The 19800-nt window shown below is 36.7% G+C and overlaps 1 protein-coding gene across 2 annotated transcripts in view; it reads right to left on the bottom strand.

Moving 5' to 3' along the window:
* ARHGAP21 (Rho GTPase activating protein 21) overlaps positions 1–19800 on the bottom strand; it is a 133359-nt gene that overhangs the window by 33072 nt on the left and 80487 nt on the right. For both annotated transcript variants that reach the window (XM_025396861.1, XM_025396862.1), the window contains exons 5-9: positions 16552–16644; positions 14964–15042; positions 11232–11286; positions 4025–4054; positions 778–2674 (exon numbers count right to left, since the gene is read on the bottom strand). In XM_025396861.1, coding sequence (XP_025252646.1) covers positions 778–2674; positions 4025–4054; positions 11232–11286; positions 14964–15042; positions 16552–16644 — 2154 coding nt within the window. The remainder of the gene's footprint in view (positions 1–777; positions 2675–4024; positions 4055–11231; positions 11287–14963; positions 15043–16551; positions 16645–19800) is intronic.

The following is a 19800-nucleotide window of genomic DNA, read 5'->3' as shown; positions in this document are numbered from 1 at the left end:
GATAAGAGACCACGAGGCAGGACCTCTCTGACCCCATCAGAGAGGGAGCTGCGAGGCAGACCATGGAGGGCCTTTCAGACCACAGGATTTTGCATGCTATTTTGGGTGAGATGGATGGGAAGAAAACAGAGGGTTCTGCACAGAGGAGTGGTGTGATCTAATTGACATTTATAAAAACATCACACTGGCTGCTGTATGGAGAACAGATCTGGGGTGGGAGGGAGCAGACAGAAGACTCAACAGGACGGGTGCCAGCAACTGTGGCACACGCTTATAATTTAAGTAACTTCTCTAAATCTATTCTAGGATTTATAGTATGGCAAACTAACTTGACAATGAAGAGGTCTTTTCTCTCAGTACACGTTAAATTTACAAAGAAATATGCTTTAGAAGGTAAAAGCACCATTTACGTAAAAGGTTGGTAACTAATTATCAAAACTGTTCCACTTGGTTTTTGATTCACATGAATCAACAATTAGGTACAATTTGCTTTGCTGATTTCCTTAATCTCAGGAATTTGTCTCATCAAAATAAAAACTTGAAATGGGTACCACGTACATGAATTTTTTTTTTTTTTTAAAAAAAGGAAAATTGGTACTAGAAATAACCTTTAAAGAGGATAAAAGCTCTGGTTGAAGCACAGCTTATGAGATTCCCTACAAACATTTTAAAATCACACTGTTAAGATTTCTGTGCCTATTGAACTAGAAATAATACTTTTCTGGAAAGATTTCTTCTACATTTGGCATATTAGCCAATGACTCTAAATAAGCTCACCTATAAATGGGATGGAAGCCAAGGAATCACCAGGTGGACTGGTACTCGAGGCTTTTCTTTCCTCCATTCTTTTTATGTGGACTTCTCGACGTGCATCATTGGGCAGCCAGCAGGTAGTGTCTGACCCAGTCTCCTGGTCATTTACTGCCAAGATGTAAGACTGATGCCTTAAAGGCTGTGGTGTCTGGCGTCCAGATGGAGGTTTTTCCCTTAGGATGACAGCTTCTTTATTATCTAAAGTATCTGATTGCTCAATTTCAGCCTCTTGTAAACTTAAATCTTGATTCCTTTGACTGATGGGTAGTTCTAAATCTGAAGTACCGGCGTTTTCACTCGATTGAGTGGCAGGCTTGGCAGAGGCTCCAGATAAAGAGGGGGATTTCCCAGTCTCCACTTGCTGCTCGGGGGTGCTGTCAGTCCTTACCCATGTCTGCTGATTCAACAGACTATTCTGATGCAAGTGATTTACTGGTCTTTGGTCTTTGATAGAAACAAATGATTTCTGGCTAAATGATGGTTTTGTGACATGCGTCGAAGGAGCTTTCAGAGAATTACTTCGGACTTTCACAAGAGGTGACCTGTCTGGTGAAATACCCCGAGGCAGTGACATTCCACAAGTAGTCTGAAAATTTCTGTTTGACTGCAGTGCTTTTAGATCTGGTGGAATTTTTTTCAACTGTGACACAGATCCCACTCCTCTACCACTCAATCGCCTGTTATCAGAATTAACAACGCTTGGAGCCACAGTAAAATTGGAACCTCGAAAAGATTTATGAATTTCTTGCTGCCTAGGTCTTTCATAAATACCTCGTCTATCATCCTGTTCAGTAAACCCACTCCACTTGTAAGTCTGTTTTTTCTCTCCATTGGAATCAGGTATTGGAGTTCCAGAACTGACATTTTCTAAGGTTTCATCCTGTCCCTCAATATAATCCCATGAACGAGTTCTATGATTACTAAAACTAACAGATGGAGATGTCAGTGCTCCTTGAGATGCACTTCTTGGACAATACTTCATTAGCACAGAGTCTTCCAGTCTTTCTTGGGACACACTGCGTTGCCGTATCTGGACAGACTGGGGCACTCGATCATGAGAGGTGCTTCGACGTCGTCCCTGCAAAGTAGTGCGGTTGGGGACGACCTGGTTATAATCCGTCGTGCTTTGAGATGCTGCTCTTAAACTATCTAATCTTTCTTGTATTGTCCGACAACCTATGTGCAATCGTCTGTTATCAATATACTCTTTGTAAGTTTTATAGTTTTTCCAGTCTATGTGCTGATGGGAATTCGGCGAATAGTGATTAACAGATACAGAGGGAGCCTCCACAGCTTGAGATCTGCTGCTTGAGATTCCATCAGAATGTCCACTGTAATTTCCAGATTTAAGTAAAATTCCAGAAGGTTCCAATGATCTGGAGCCTGCAGTCTGATGAATTAGATGAGTGGTGGGAATTGATAATGGTGGTGATGTGGTTCTTGACACTGTTTTTAAAGAGGTCTGCTCATTCACGCCATACCTCACTTCTTCAGTTCTATGTGAAGGACCTGCATGGTTGTTTCTATTGGATAACAAATCTACAACCTTCTCAGAAGGCACAATGACAGTCCTTACACTTTCATTGCAAACACACACTGCTGTGTTTGATTTTGCAACATCTGTTGGTGATGGAGGCACTTGTATTTCCATTCTATAGGCCCTGCCAGGTTGTGTCAGTACTGGTGTACTGGTTTGCTGTTTGCTCAATGATGAGTCAGGAGGAGATATTTCAACTGGCTGTGCCATGGCTGACGGGGCAGATGGCAGCCAGGGATAGCAGATTGGTGGAGGTTCAGGTATATTGCGGGCATTGCCACTATAAGCTTCGTTGCCTTTCAGGTAGGCATCTTGAGAATATGCCTGTATAGAAATGAGAGAAAGGTGTCACTGGAAATTCACAAAAAGAATAATAATTTCCATTTTTACAGTTCACTATTTTATCTGACTATGCCCTACCTCGTTCCTGAGTGACATTCACTATAGCATGCATGCAAACACAACATAAGGGTACTCTACAAATCTAGAAAGAGCTAGTCTCTCAGAAATCAAATACATTGTAGAATCTGCAACACATACAAATTACAATCACCTCTTTGCTCAAAACATGTGAAACTCATCAATTTCTACCCAACCAATTAGATGTACCCATATTGCTTCTAAAATTCTCCCCATTCAAGCCTTCTGATTTTTCAGCAGTCGACAGGTTAAATGGCTGCCAAATAAATCCCAGTAAAGGAAGATTCATGTATTTTGCCAGAGAAAAGGTGAAAATATTAAAAATCTCAAATGCATTTTAAGTACTACTACTATCATAAATTAAATCTAATTTATTTGAAGCATCTTGTCAATTAACCATTATAGAGTCCCTGAGAATAATCCATTTTGACTAAGCCCATCAGCAGCCATGCTAAGTATTTTAATATTTAAAGTAAGAGAATATGCAAGTTTAAGAAATAAAGCACACACAATAAAGGCACAAAAATATGAAAAAAGGTAACTCATCGTTCTGTATATAATTTATACTTTTATTTTAAGCTAATGCAAAAGTATATTGTACAAATTTATTTGGTCTCTTTTACTTATTATGAGGAGACATTTCTCTATTACCAACAGGCAGGCATGCAGGTCAAATTGTTTTTTATCAACTATTTGTAAAATTATTCAGCAATATTTTTAAAGCCTTAAGAATAACAGAAATTAACTATAGAGACTTTACAAAACAGAGCTCATCAGTGCAACACAGGGGCTATGTTCAGCATCTGAGACAGGTGTGGTAACACATCTTCCCCTAATCAAAACAAGCTTAACTCAAGACTATCAGCATATCTTGTCTTTGCATTCGACAGCTTGCAAAGCTCAAGTGCAGCCACAAACATAACAGCAAAGTAGTAGGGACAGGAAGAGGGTGAGATACTTAAAAAAAAAAAGAAATATATATATATATTTTTTTCACACACACATACACTGATGCAGGTAAATATTACACTGTAGCATCAGTTATGTACAGGATACAAAAAAAAAAACAAACATAAAAATAAAAAATAAGGATGGAAAACCATCTATCACAAACACATTCTGCAAATTAGTAAGATTAACATGATAGAGGGACTTCTCTAAGCAAACTGAACAGTTTTTAATAGATTGGCTTATTACAAATCTCTACAAAACATGACTTAAAAAGCAAGGAAATGGCTACTGTGCATTTCTTACCAGTGCTGTGACATCCTTTGTAAATTGTAGCTAGCAGAAAATAGGAAAACATAGTAGAAGCTGCTTACTGATATAAAGACAAAATCATGTTGTCATATTGATGCTGGAAACGGCAAGCTAAAAATACATCTATACTTGTTTCTCTGGAAGGTACCAAGAGAGGTAAAGGGCAGTGAAGCATAAAGAATAACTCCAGTATTCTTCTGAACATCTTTTTCTCAAGCTTTTATCTGATTCTTGTTTGATGTGTCTACCATTCTTGAAAGCAAAATACATCTGGTGACATGCATTCCTAACAAATATTTTCTTCAATATGCACTGCTGTCTGATAACATGCTACAAAGCTTCCCTCCACAAGAGCAACAGTGATGTCTCTCATTTCCCCCGAGCTTCTTCCATCTCTGCTTCCAGATGACGAAACGAATGCTCTATTATGCATTTAAAATAGTACAACCTCCTCCTTCCCCAGTAAATCAGAGCATAACCACAAGCTGTCAGCAGACTGCAGCTGCCTTTACACTAAGATTCAGGGGGAAAGTGACTTTTATTAAGTAAGTTTCACTCAAAAATTAAGATCTTTCAACACTGTGCCTTTTGTACTATTATATTAGTTTGCAAAAATAACTACTGGATACACATAAAAATATTACTTCCAGAATAATTCTTGTTAACCTATAATAAACATTATAGAACACAGACTAGAATGCAGTGAGAAATTAAAGCTAGGCATATAAAAGAAAACATGTCTACATAATATTTTTATGGCATGAATACTGTTAATCCAAACATGCAGTTTGGGTATGTGCATTGACACACCAAGTCTATCTTTTCCATGCTGATTAGAATCCATACCAATACTTTTCTGCAATAGGAAAATTGTGTCTGGATGAGAAAATACTGTGCTATCTGGTAACAGCATTTCCCACAGTGTCCTTATGTAATTTTATTATATACCACCTGAAAAGGAGGATGGGGGAGAGGAGGTCCCCACGGTCAATGATGTAGAGTCACTTGGCAAGCTTTTTGATTTCTCAAAACCACTATGACATTAACGTACATTGTGAAAATCGAAGGGAAAATATAAACTTATTCACTGTGGAGGCCATTTTTTTCCCAGAGGTTTTAACAAAACTAGAATATCTACTTGTGTAATGCTATTCTAGAACTAGTATTTTAAAAGTAACTCCTTTAATCAAATTTGGGAAGAAATATTGTTTAGTAATAGAAGTATACGGCTGGAACTATTAAAACTGGGACTATTTTACATACTTCAGACATCTCTAATATTTCTGTATGGCAATTCTAAATGCTAAATAGTGTGCAATACAGTCACAGGTCCCCGCTTCTGAGTTATCGCAAGGGGTCCTGAAATCCATACACATGCATGAACAGTGAACATCTCACACATGCAGTACTATTATCTAATGTAAGCAATATGGTTGAGATAATAAAATATGGATTCATTCAAGAACATTTTTCACAAAATGTACATTGTGAAACTTCAAAGTACAAACTTACTCACTAGGGAACCTATTTTTTTTCCGCAGAGGAAAAATAATTAGAATATCTGCTTGAGAAATGCTCTTCTAAAACTTTTTTTTTTTTTTTTTGAGACTGAGTCTCACTCTGTCGTCCAGGCTGGAGTGCAGTGGCGCAATCTTGGCTCACTGCAACCTGTGCCTCCCGGGTTCAAGCGATTCTCCTGCCTCAGCCTCCCAAGTAGCTGGGATTACAGGCATGAGCCACCAAGCCCAGCTAATTTTTGTATTTTTAGTGGAGGTGGGGTTTCACCATGTTGGCCAGGTTGGTCTCGAACTCCTGACCTCAAGTGATCCACCTGCCTCGGACTCCCAAAGTGCCAGGATTACAGGTGTGAGCCACCATGCCCGGGTAGAACTAACGTTTTAAAGATATGTCCTTTACTCAAATTTGAGGAGGAATATTATTTTTGAAACCAATGTCATAAGAATTACATATTCAGTATTAACAATTTTGAGTTTTAGTTAGGTTTTAAGCCCAAATGGATACTTTACAATATATGTAGGTGTTTTGATAGAAATAGACATTTAATTTTTTCCCAATTGACTAGCTCTTGTGAATTCAACAGAATATGACAAAACATTTTTAGCCATTTTTTCCATTCAGCTTTTTTGTATATCACTTCACATTCCTTCTTGAGCTTTCTTTACCCTTGTACTTAAGTATTACGCCTTATAGGAGTTTAAATAGCTTGTATTTTAAAACTGAAGCCTTCTCTAATGAAAACAGAATAGTGGCAGCCCTGTTTTGCCTATTAGATACAAAAAGCTCTAAAAAAGCGGGGGAAGAGGAAGAGGAAGGAAATAAGAAAGATGACCCAAAGAATTCTTCCTTTGGAATTAGAACTCTAAAGGGTATGTTAAATACAGCTTAATACTAACAGCCTGGATCTTGATTATATGTACAGTGCCTAATAGTAACTAAATAATCCTAAAATAATCTTCTAGTTCATTTTTTACAGTCACATCAAAATCACCATGACCATACCTATGATACTGTGTATTAAATGGTAAACAAAACAGAGGAAAAAAAAAAAAAAACCCTGAAGAATAAAAAAGGTGGTAAGATTAAAATTCCTGCCTTTCAATTCATCTTTAACAGGTTATTAATTTAATGCCATTACCTATGATAAAAGCAAGAATAACTTCATGTTTGTTGGTAGATGCCAACCATGCCAGCGTAGGGAATGGGAGAAGGGGATGGTATAGATGGAGAAGGACTTTCTTTTTATTATACCTTTCTGCGTTATTTCAAATATCTTCAACCAGCACATGCTATTCTTGTAATTATTTAAAAACAGATTTAAAAAAAATTACAAAGTAAACTGCTGCTAACTTGCAAAATATGAAAGAACCCTCCAGAATCATACTCTTGCTTCCCTTACTCTAGGCCGGACCACCTAGATATACACTTGACAAATGGCTAATCTTAAATAGGATATTATACTGATTATAAAACACATGAAATGCTTATTTTAAAAGTAATTCTAATAAACCTCAAGAAATACTTAGTTTAAATTACATTTTTCAACTTATGTCACATATCCATAGAGCACCAAAAAAGAAAACTGGACTCAGAACCCCAAGGTTCACGTTAGAATAACAGTTTCGATACCAACTGGCAGGGTGACTTATGGTAAAGCCACCTAAACAATTCATCTCCACTCAACAGCAGTATAGGACTGTGATTTAGAGTACAGGCTTTCATCTCAGACCTGCCCGAGTTCAAATCCTTATACCATTTGCTTTCTTCCTTATTATACCAGACACGCTGTTTAACTTTGCTGTGTTTAACATAGAACAGCGTAAAGTAGGTTTAAAATGTCATGGCCAAATATTAGACATACCCAAGAATCTCCAGAGTTACAAAAACCGATTAACTTAAAATTTAATTTTTGAGTCAATGGAGTCAAATGCTTAACAAAATATCTTGGGTGATGAACCAAGAGGAATGCCCTGATCTAGTTCTCCTAGCACTATTTCACTCAGGGAAGTCTTCTCTTTGGTCAGTGCTGTGGTCTGAATGTTTGTGTGTTCTCCTCCCCCAATTTGTACGTTGACACCTAATCACCAATGTGAATGAGTTAGGAGATGCAGCCTCTGGGAGATGATTGGGTCATGAGGGTAGACCTCATGTATGAAATTAGTCACCTTATAAAAGAGACCAAAGAGAGCTGTGTCAGCCCTTCCACCAAGTGAAGACACAGTGAAAAGGTACTATCTGTGAGAAAATGGCCCTCATCAGACACCAAGTCTACCTGAGCCTTGACCTTGGGCTTCCGAGCCTTCAGAATGTGAGAAATAAATTTGTTTATAGTCCATCCAGTCTAAAGTATTTTGTTACAGCAGCAGCCCAAATAGACTGAGAGTCAGGATCACCGTTTAGGTGACTGGATTGGTGTGGCTATTTCATTCATGCATAGGTAACATTTAATGGGGAAACAAAACCATTTTGGTTTTTGAAAATAAAATAAAAAACTTTTTTATTTTGCAATAAATACGAACCTGCCTAAGATACTGGAGTCTAAAATATTACAACAAAATACTGTCAAAATGATTAAAATGAATGTAATACTATTCATATTGTTAAGCTAGAAAATATATGCTGGTTTAGAAAATGAGGCTGCCAAGCACAGGATGACTATTACTAGCAGTAGTTTAAAAACAGAAATGAATTATTCTTAATTTTACTTCATGGTTTTCAACATTCTGTCATTGTCATCCACGAATTATGAAACCTATAATCATATACCTGTCCTTACATGAGTCAAGTTTTAAGCCAAATTAAATTTTCTAGGCCACCTCTCAAAGGCAAGCAGTACGCTTCTAAAATAATTTGGTCTGTATATCACTTCAGGAAAAGAGAAAAAACCTCCATGCACTACCCAATCCTGTTGCCCAGGCAAACATATACAACCTACAAGTGTTTCCATGGGCAAATGATTTTTACGGTGGCTGTAAAAATGTTCACATTACCCATTGCTTTTCTTTACGATAAATTTTCAACCTCATGGGAACAAATACATCTTTAAAAGCACATAGTTTGAATAACAAATTTAAGGTCTGCATAAGTACTTCTGAAGACCGCTTAAAGAACATTTTAACTCTGGAATATATGTCAGAGACAGAGAATTATATACTCCTTTGATTTCTTAATGAATTACACTACATTCAAATATGAATTAAGGATAGGTTTAAAAGTAGGGTTTTCTTTTATGATTAAAGGCGTGTGCTTTTATTTCTTAATGATTACGGTAATTCAAATACCATGTTTTAAAAATACATTTTATGTTACAGTATACCAGAACTCTTTACTGCTGAGCCTTGAAGATCTGTATGCTCATGTTATTTACTAAACTGGTTTTTCTCTGTTTCTGGGATACTTTATATTTTACTTTTACTTTAGATTTACTTAAATAAAATATAACAAGACAGACTATTCTAGAACATGAATAACAGAAAAAAACTAATTTTTCTTTAAGTAACCTATTTTTCGATTAATCATATCATTACAAAATTATTCCTTCCATTGCATGAAGTGGTTTGCTGCTCTTCATCAATCACACTGCAGGATATCATGGCGATTCTGCATTTAATTGCTTCCTTGCCAGCCATTCTGTGAAATGAGCACTGTTCCAAGAGCCATCCAACCAGTGCCTTCACCTTGGCAAGGAAAGGGTCTACTGAAGATCAGAGAACAGTTCAGTTTCGGAAGCTGATCCTGTCTTCAAGCCTTCAGATTGCAAGGAGGAAGCCAGGTAAATCCTTCGCTACCATTATACATCATCTTCTTTATAAGAAGAGCACTAGAGAAGAATTCCCTATTTATTTCTAGTCTAGTGATTTTCACAGCCATTCGGGTCCGTGGTTATGTCTGCTACATGATCACTATGCTGAATTGTCAGGGTAGGAACTCTACAACCACTTTTGCATGCCCAGGAAAATTACTGCAGCTAACTGTACCTGCCTTCCTGAGCCTCCCGACTCCAACTGAACTGTGTACTTCAGAAGAGTAATTGTTTTCAGTACTAAGCCATTCCTACATAAAATCTACATGCCTTGAAAACATGGGGTTAATCCCCATGAGTTTCACTTCATTATAGTTTACATGTCAGTGAATGACTCTTTAGGATCAGCTTTAGTGATTTTTTTTTGTAAAACATGTTTACAGATTATTTAGGGCCTTTGATGAGCTAAGTTCAAACTACTGCCTTACAAATGAAGAACATTACTATACCATTTCTATTACCATGACAAAGAGTGGATAAAGCTCCCCGCTTTTCTTGAATTTAGCTATAGGTAATAAGAAAAAAATCCAATTATTCACCAAAAAGAATTAAAAATAAATACTTCAGTGGCCACTGCCATTTCCTAGATCTGTTAGTTGTCAGTATGTTACTTAAAGAGTTTTTCTATTTTATTCTACTGAACTGCAAAATCAATGGAAGGAAAGTATTATTTTATTGAATGAAATATATATGTGTATATATTTATATATGTATGTGTGTATATATATGTGTATATATACATATACACATATATAAAGTAAAATATATAAAGTATTATTTTATTGAATGAAATATATGTATATATGTATATGTGTGTGTATATATGTGTATATATACACATATATATACATATATACATAGATAGATTTTTTTTTTTTTTTTTTGAGATGAAGTTTCACTCTTTAGTCCATGCTGCAGTGCAGTGGCACGATTTCGGCTCACTGCAACCTCTGCCTTCCGGTTTCAAGCAATTCTCCTGCCTCAGCCTCCCAAGTAGCTGGGATTACAGGTGCCCACCACAAAGCCCAGCTAATTTTTGTATTTTTAGTAGAGATGGGGTTGCACCATGTTGGCCAGGCTAACCTTGAACTCCTGACCTCATGATCTGCCCGCCTCAGCCTCCCAAAGTGCTGGGATTACAGGCGTGAGCCACCGCGTCCAGCCGAAATTTATATTTTTATCATCTTCTTACTTTCAGCAATATTTAAGCTTAATAAATAAGTATTCCATTTAATTTATTTCTTTATAAACATCAGAAAACAATTTTAGACTAAATACTAAAGTTTTCAAGTTTCATTTCAAGACTGTAACATATTTTCCCCTTAAGGTGCAGATTCTGTTCATTGTGAACATTTTAGGAATGAATTGATACTACTTACAATACTGCTTGGTGAATTTACAAACAGTAATATCTATTGGAAAATTAGAAAATGGCAATCATAAAATTTGTCCTCATATAAAAAACGAAAATTCTATTTTTTTTTTTTCTCTGTACATAGTGAGAAGGGGGAAAAAAAAAAAAGATTCTAATTCCTGGGGATATGCACTTGCACTCTGAACTCTTCCTTTGGTCCAAGGATGAACTAGAAGGCAACACTAGGACAAACGCTTTAGGAATCTCATTCTAAATGACAGCAGTAAGAGTTCACTGTAGAATCAACATAACATTTCCATGTCACTCAATTGCAAAAACTTGACAATGGTATTTTTGGTCTGATTTTTGTAAAATGTAGAGAATTCCAGATTCTGTAAAAGGAACTAGAGGGTTTTTAAATTCTAGAATTTTTTTTTTTAATTCAATCTTTAATACTTTCATCCCAAAAATATTTTCCTAACATTCATGACTGTAAAACAACTCATATATGAATAAATAAAACTTACCACTTGGAGAATGTCTTCATCTTTTGGCATAACACTAAGTTCCAATGTTGTATCACTGAAATTGAATATATATACTATTTTAGGAGAGGTAGAAGTGTATCAAAAGACTTAATGGAAAAACAGTTAACTCAGAAGTATTTTTTAAATTGTTTAAGAGTTTACTTTTGGTATTCTTTTTTTCTTTTTTCTTTTTTTTTTTTTTGAGACGGAGTCTCGCTGTGTCGCCCAGGCTGGAGTGCAGTGGCGCGATCTCGGCTCACTGCAAACTCCGCCTCCCGGGTTCACGCCATTCTCCCGCCTCAGCCTCCGAGTAGCTGGGACTACAGGCGCCCGCCACCACGCCCGGCTAGTTTTTTGTATTTTTAGTAGAGACGGGGTTTCACCATGTTAGCCAGGATGGTCTCGATCTCCTGACCTCGTGATCCACCTGCCTGGGCCTCCCAAAGTGCTGGGATTACAGGCTTGAGCCACCGCACCCGGCCTACTTTTGGTATTCTTACATCTTTATTTTTAAAATCAAATCCTTAGTATGAGAAGAAGTCACCTTTGTATACATAAGTTAACTATACACAAAAGAGGGACGGACCCCTAGCATGTTTGTGCTATTCATTATCAGTAAAGTCTTCTTCATAACATGTTTCTAATTTAGAAATATAAAGTATGTTGCTTATATTAAATAGTCCCAAGACAAAACTCTTAACAATATCAGTATACAATTATTTATTGTTTTACTCAAGTCACAAAACAAATTCTAGATTGTCATATATTCTGTTCATCAAGTTAAAATTCATTAACATCAAAGAACCCTCGAATTTAATATTTTAAATAATTTCCTTTTTTTTTTTTTTTGGAGACTGAGTCTCGCTCTGTCACCCAGGCAGGAGTGCAGTGGTGCAATCTTGGCTCACTGCAACCTCTGCCTCCTGGGTTCAAGCAATTCTCATGCCTCAGCTTCCCGAGTAGCTGGGACGACAGGCACACGCCACCACACCCAGCTAATTTTTCTATTTTTTAGTAGAGAGGAGGGCTCACAACGTTGGCCAGGCTGGTCTCGAATTCCTGACCTCAAGGGACCTGCCCACTCTGGCCTCCCAAAGTGCTGGCATTACAGGCGTGAGCCACTGCACCCAGCCAACTAATATTAAACATCTTCATTGTGCAATATTCCCTCCTGGCCTCGGAAGTGAAGGAAATCGCTTTACCATCGCAACGACTGAGATGACTCATTTTTAATAACTATATAACATTTCAACTATTTGCTTTCTTGCCTATGATTTACTTTTAGTGCCTTTGCAGGGATAGCTCAAAGTCTAATTTTATTTTGGTTCTGTAAATTTCCTGTTGAAAACGATAGAGAAATTTCCTTAGGTTTTGAAAGTTCAAAGGGGTAAACACAACTGAATCCTGTGATCTGGAGTTACGTACAGATATGGCAAAGGCACCGGGCGAAGTGGCTCACACTTGTAATCCCAGGCTGAGGTAGGCAGATCACTTGAGGTCAGGAGTTCGAGACCAGCCTGGCCAACATGGTGAAACCTCGTCTCTACTAAAAATACAAAAATTAGCTGGGCATGGTGGCAGGTGCCTGTAATCCCTGCTACTCAGGAGGCTGAGACAGAAGAACTGCTTGAACCTGGGAGGCAGACACTGCAGTCAGCCGAGATCGCGCCATTGCATTCCAGCCTGGGCAACAAGAATGAAACTCCCTCTCAAAAAAATAATAAAATAAAATAAAATAAAAAGTTATGGCAAAGGCAGTGCTACCATCTCCACCAAATGCTAACAGTATCAGATAGATTTTCCCCCAATACAGTCAAGAGATTAAGAAACAATCAAATAACAACAACAACAAAAAAACACAAAATAACCTACTGGTGTCTCTTCTTAACAGATTTGAATCATTATGTTTCGTTTCATAAATGCTCAGATTATGCTAAACCCATGAGAACCACAGGTTCAAATAAATTTAACTAGTAAAATATGTAGGTACTTTTATTTCAATATTTAGCATTGGTAGAAACTGATGTTTCGATAAACTCCTGCACAAGGACACATCTGTTTGTTTTTGTTCTGAAACAGGGTCTCACTCTGTCACCCAGGCTAGAATGCAGTGGCTCTATCAAGGCTCACCTGATTGACCTCCTGGACTCAGGTGATCCTCCCACCTCAGCCTCCCAAGTAGCTGGGACAATAGACACACACCACCACGCCCAGCTAATTTTTTGTATTTTTTATAGAGACAGGGTTTCACCATGTTGCCCAGGCTGGTATCAAATTCCTGGGCTCAAGTGATCTGCCCACCTCAGATTCCCAAAGTTCTGGGATTACAGGCATGAGCCACTGCACGTAGCCTGCAGGGACACATGTTACATTAATACACTGCAGAATCTCTAGGGCTTTGTGCTGCATTACCCATTTGCTACCAACTGCAGAGAGAAGAAACACAACTTTTTTAATGGAAATAAAATTATGAAAAAATATTTCTCTGATATTCAAATTGATTTTAGTGGTTGAAGTGTTATTACTCTGAAAGATGAACTGCACCAGGAATAGAAGAATTAATGTAGATTTTGAAGAAAACAATGATTAAGTTGGTTTTTAAAGAAGAGATATTAACAAATACACTAAAAATCTTTTAAGTTATGGGCTGACAAAACATATCGTTGTACTTGTGATGATCTAAATTATTTTGAGGAAAAAAATTTTGGCAAAATCTGTTATCCCTTGGAGAGGCTTTAAATTCATTATCAACATTAGAAGCAATATTCAAGAGTTGTTTTCTGTTAAAATCCCATTAAATATTAAACCATTAAAGAAAATACTCTGAGATCAATTAATCATGACCATGTCATTTCATTGTAAGAAATGGCAATGTATTAGGGCATTGGTGTAAATAATTTAGATTGTAGCATGAGCCACTCTAGATATGGTTAGGAGAGCTTGATAAAAATCTTCAGAAAATGAAGAACTGCACTTCAATTGCAGACAGGTGAGTTTGGCCAACAGAAAGCATTAGATAATCCAAAAGTTCCTATATTTGAATCTGAGAAGAACGTCTTACAACAGAGTGACGATCTGACTGGGCTCAGATCCATGGCCTAACCTTGACAGAAATTCAATATGGTAATAAATGGTTATTTGTAATTTGGAAAAATTTTCTGGTTGTGTGGGTGAAAGACAGTAGGACTAAATGATCTTCAAGGTCTCATAGACAGTCACTCTATAAATATGTATCTAACTTCAGAGCTCAAAATCCTATTATTCTGTAAAATGCAGGCAGACAAATGGATTAAAAGGGAATGTCTTGTTGTCTTGGTTACAAAAAATGAATTAATTTAGGAAGATTATTCAAAAGGATACTTAAAAGTAACATACCCCAGTAAGAGGTTTTAAAATAAATTATGTATGCATTTATTTATATATTATAAAAAAATTATACATTTGTCACTTCAAATAAAAGGGGTAAACACAGTAAATCTAAAATGTGTGCCTCTCAGCCTCTATGGGATTTTAATCATAGATCTGATACATCTGTCAAGCCAAAGCCACCAACTAAGCTATCCTCAGATAGCTGGTCCTTGGCAACTCTCAAATGCATTATATCTGAGGGAAAGTTCCACATCTCCTTGTTACCACAGTTCCTTATAAGAAGAGAAGATTGTAGTAAATCTATGTGCTCTATTGATTTGTAAAACCCATCTTTGGCCAAAATTAATGTTTTAAGAGTCTTACCTGTTTTGAATTAAAGCAATTACTTGGGAATAGGTTTTGCCAATAACACTTTCTCCATTGACTTTTATAATTCGGTCACCTTCAAAGAGAAGTTAAAAAACACATGAGAAATCCTGCAGAAAGTCACTTTTGAACACTTTTGAAATATTTCTTGAATAATGTCGTTATTTTTAATGTAGTATATATTAAAATAAAAAAAACAGAATTGTGAGAAAATTATTAGTATAATTATATTACAAAACAATTATATGAATATCCTAGCTTATTACTTTTAAAGTATCTTATTAAAGTATCTTTTAAATACATTTAATATATCCAGCTTTTTGTGAAACTAGCCATGTTCTAAGTAAGAGTTCCAGTCATTACTGAATTGAGAAATTTCGAAAGGTCTAGTCACCAGGGGACCAGTGCTATACTACTTATGCTCCTATCAGTTGTTTCCTGAGTTGCAGAACTAATTATCTCTCCACTTACCCTGTCTTTTTTTTTTTTTTTTTTTTGAGACAGAGTATCACTCTTGTTGGCCAGGCTGGAGTGCAGTGGTGCAACCTCTGCCTCCCGGGTTCTTTCTACTCTGAGTAGAGTAGAAAGGAAAAGACAGAAACAAAGAACAGAGGACAGAAAGAACAGAGGAAAGAATAAAATAGACAAAAATGCACTTTCTGTGTACTTATCACAGCATATCTCCACTTCATCTTCCCAATCATGTGGGGCTTAAAATATAACAGATAATACATTCTAAAGAAATCCCATATGCACACTAATATTCATATTATACATATTAATGATATTTAAATCAGGCTTACTTTAAGTGTAATTAAAAAAATAACTAAGGTGAGTAATACATTAACAGTACATCCTTACAAATCTTAGCAATGATGTCCACTACTTTCTAATATTTGTAGGTGAAAATATAGCATTTTATTTAAAAGGCAGTGAAATATAGTTTTTCAATATAATTTTAAATTGTTTGATGTTTAAAAAACAAAAGAAAGTAACTATTTTACAGTGTGCACTAACATAAATGAAATCTCTACTTAGGTTTTATTAAAATCACAAATCACAAAACATTTTAGAACAAACAGCTACTACATCCAGCCAATTAGGCCACATATACTGACACCTTCAGATGAAGCCAGGCTTACATTGCATTGGAGACTTAAGCCACTCTTTGTGCTGCAAATTAATTAACTCAACTCTGGCAGATCAGGCACTTCCAGAACTTAAAAATCCAAGATCATTTCACATATATCATATAAATACCTTCATCATTTTGCTACTTTGTAATCCTTTGTCAAAATTCAATGCATGAAAAATATGTTCCTTAAAAGAGCCTCTAAGAGTCTATTATCTGTGTGGTAATTAAAAGTGCTCACAGTGTATCAATTTATATTGTTATTTCTGTTCAAACCCATCCATATGGGCATCAAGAAACATAATTAGTTCTCAAAATTAGTAACAACAGATGTGAAGGAAAAGGAAAAAGCATACAGAAAGACGCAAAAGGAAAAAATATCGAACCTGAAATATGGAAGACATAAAGTGAAAAAGAAATTAAAAGGTATTGTTTAAAGAAGAGTATCAGCACCTGTACATAATCCAGCTTCAAAAGCAGGTCCTCCTTGTTTAACTTGTTTAACAAATATGGTATCCATTGGTTCCAAGCGGTTTCTTTGTTTTCCTGTTGCAGAGAAGCCCAAAGCATGATTTTACTTCACAATACCTTACTAAAATACCAAAATATAAAATAGTATTTGAGACAATTAAGCAAATATTTTTAATGAAGTATTAAATATATATCCTGAATTTGGATGCTAAAATTATAATGCAAGAGTTTTCATTAATTCAAACATTTATTTTGCTTCTTCCATAACATAATGACAACCACAACACTGTAATGCTTTCCATTTACTTGCTACATTCCGTATGTCAGTTGCCACACTAAATACTGTACATACCTCAGAGCTAATTTCCATAGCAAGTAAGTGCTACTACTACCATTCATAAAAGAGGAAACTGAAGCTTAGAGGGATTAAATAAAGTCTCTAAGGTCACATAGCTAACAAGTGCCAAAGCTGATTACACAGGCAGTACTCACTCTACTGCTTTTGTTTTTTGTTTTGTTTGGTTTTTTTTTGAGATGGAGTCTCACTCTGTTGCCCAGGCTGGAGTGCAGTGGCACAATCTTGGCTCATTGCAACCTCCACATCCCGGGTTCAAGTGATTCTCCTGCCTCAGCCTCCTGAGTAGCTGGGACTACAGGTGCATGCCACCATGCCCGGCTAATTTTTGTATGTTTTAGTAGAGATGGGGTTTCACCATATTGGCCAGGCTGGTCTCAAACTCCTGACCCTGTGATTCGCCTGCCTCGGCCTCCCAAAGTGCTGGGATTACAGGTGTGAGCCACTGCGCCTGGCCTCTACTGCTTTTTAATACTGTATTGTGCTAATAAGCTTTAAAATGCAACAATGAATAAGACATATTCCTTTCCCTTCAGGGAGTCTAGTAGGAGGAGAAAGACACACAAACAAATAACAGTGTAATATAAAAAACAATCAGAGACAAATACAAAATACAGTCATGGCAATGAAGAGAGCATGATCAACCCCGTAAGTTGGAATTTCACAAGCTGTTTTCCATGGATCACTGGCATTAACATCTAAGGTGCTTGCTAAAAATGGATGTTTTGGAGTCTGACCAGAAATCTGCTTTGTCAACAAGTTTCCCAGGTGATCCTAATACACATTAAATTTTGAGAACAACTAGTTGTTTCAGTGAAATAGAAGTCAATGACAAATTCGCAGACGAGAGGACATTTAAGCTAAGTGATAAATAGCATAAGTATTGTGGGGGAAGAAGGAGGTACACGGTAGTTCTCAAAGTGTGGTCCCAGGACCAGCAGCATCAGTATCACCTGGGAATATGTCAGAAAAGCAAATTTGTGGACCCCGCCCTAGATCTCCTGAATCAGAAACTCTGAGGTGATTGCAATGCACACTTAAGTTTGAGAATCACTGAAGTAGAAGACACAGTCCTGACCCTTAAAGAAGAATGTAATAGAGAAAATAAGGCATATACATGTGTTGAGTAACATGATACTACCTGTTAAACAGCAATACTGAGCAAAAAATGATTGAGTGTCAAATATAAAGAGTTCATAATTATTGCCATATAAAACTGAATTGTTACCATAGTGTATGCACCAAGATGGCTCAAAAGAAGTTACTTAATAAAGGAATATCTATCACTAGCTCCCCTTAAATACTTAGCCATTTATTCTGAAAGATGCCCTCTAAAGCAATGAATGGCTAGATTTCAAAGGCAATGGGGCATAGCAGAAATTGCTTGTTTTAGAAGCCAGCAGACATCAGTCCAAATCCCTTCCTTTGCCACTTGAAATTTTCTGTGTGTGCTGCACTTCTTCATAAAACTTACAACTCACTACCTAAAATTACATTTTTATTTGCTTACATGTTTGTTGTATATCTCTCTAACATAAAGAGCAGGAATTTTTGCAATGCTCACTAATATCCATAGCACAGAGCAGGCATTCAATAAATAATTATTCAACGAATTAATACATTTATTATTTAGTTTAAATTCACACAAGCCCTCAAGATGGGCATTATGATCCTAAAATTGCCATTTGAGTGAAGAGGAAAAAGAGACTCAGTAAGTTGCTAAGAGGCAGCGTAGGGATTTGAACCCAGGTCTGAATTCAAGTGTGGCAATTCCATGCTGCCTCAAAAGTAACTGAAAGTAATTCATTTCTCAAGCTCTACTGTATTCAAGTAGACAGTCCATCTGCAATTAATTTAAAAGGAAAAAAATACTTTCTTATCAATTCAAGTCACTTAAAATGCAAACGCTGAATTCCGATCAAGTTGGTGATCGGGTTAGGTCACTCTGTGGTCAATCTAAAATTTACAATAGTTGGCATTAAAGAAAAAACATCTATATTCTTGGCTAGAGATCTAAAAGCTTAGTAAGTTTTGTTGCATCAAGTCACTGCTTTCATGGAAAGATTTATATAATAAAAGAGAAGAGACATTTTTCCTATTAACGTCTTCTAGTCCACTGTGTCTCAAAGGTGATTATATCATACTTAAAAATACAAAATGTAAATGACCATTAATGAATTCTACAAAATAATAAAAAGTTGGTTGGGTAGCAATGCGGTGACTTCAGAAAATTCTGATAGAAAATTTCACTTACACAGAATAGAGGTGTTCCAAAATAATGTGGTGTTAATTCTATAAAAGAAATACTAATTTTGAAATAACTGCCATTGTAAAGTCAGACACACTTTGTCACTGACAAATCTTTCAGTACACTATGCCTGAAAACATATGAAGATGGAACAGATTAAAATAGAGTCCAATCCTATAGCAAGCACTGTTACATCTGCTGAGAGTTGCACTTTTAATTCTTGCTCACTTTTTTTTTTTTTTGAGACAGAGTCTCACACTGTTGCCCAGGCTGGAGTGCGGTGGCATGATCTCGGCTCACTGTAACCTCCGCCTCCCAGGTTCAAGCGATTCTCCTGCCTCAGTCTCCCGAGTAGCTAGGATTACAGGTGCCCGCCACCATGCCTGGCTAATTTTTTTGTATTTTTAGTAGAGACGGGGTTTCACTATGTTGGCCAGGCTGGTCTCGATCTCCTGACCCTGTGATCTGCCCTCCTCGGCTTCCCAAAGTGCTGGGATTACAGGTGTGAGCCACCGTGCCCGGCCTCTTGCTCACTTTCCTTTCTGAACTTTCTCCAAAAATCTGACTTGTTACCTAGATACCATCCAATTCCTCCTAGAGAGAGAAAAACATTTCCCGTAAGTATCCC

This window comes from Theropithecus gelada, chromosome 9 (genome assembly GCF_003255815.1).
Source record: "Theropithecus gelada isolate Dixy chromosome 9, Tgel_1.0, whole genome shotgun sequence".
NCBI classification, from domain to species: Eukaryota; Metazoa; Chordata; class Mammalia; order Primates; family Cercopithecidae; genus Theropithecus; species Theropithecus gelada.
The sequence above is the reverse complement of the archived record's forward strand: the minus strand, read 5'-3'. Positions and strand labels throughout refer to the sequence as shown.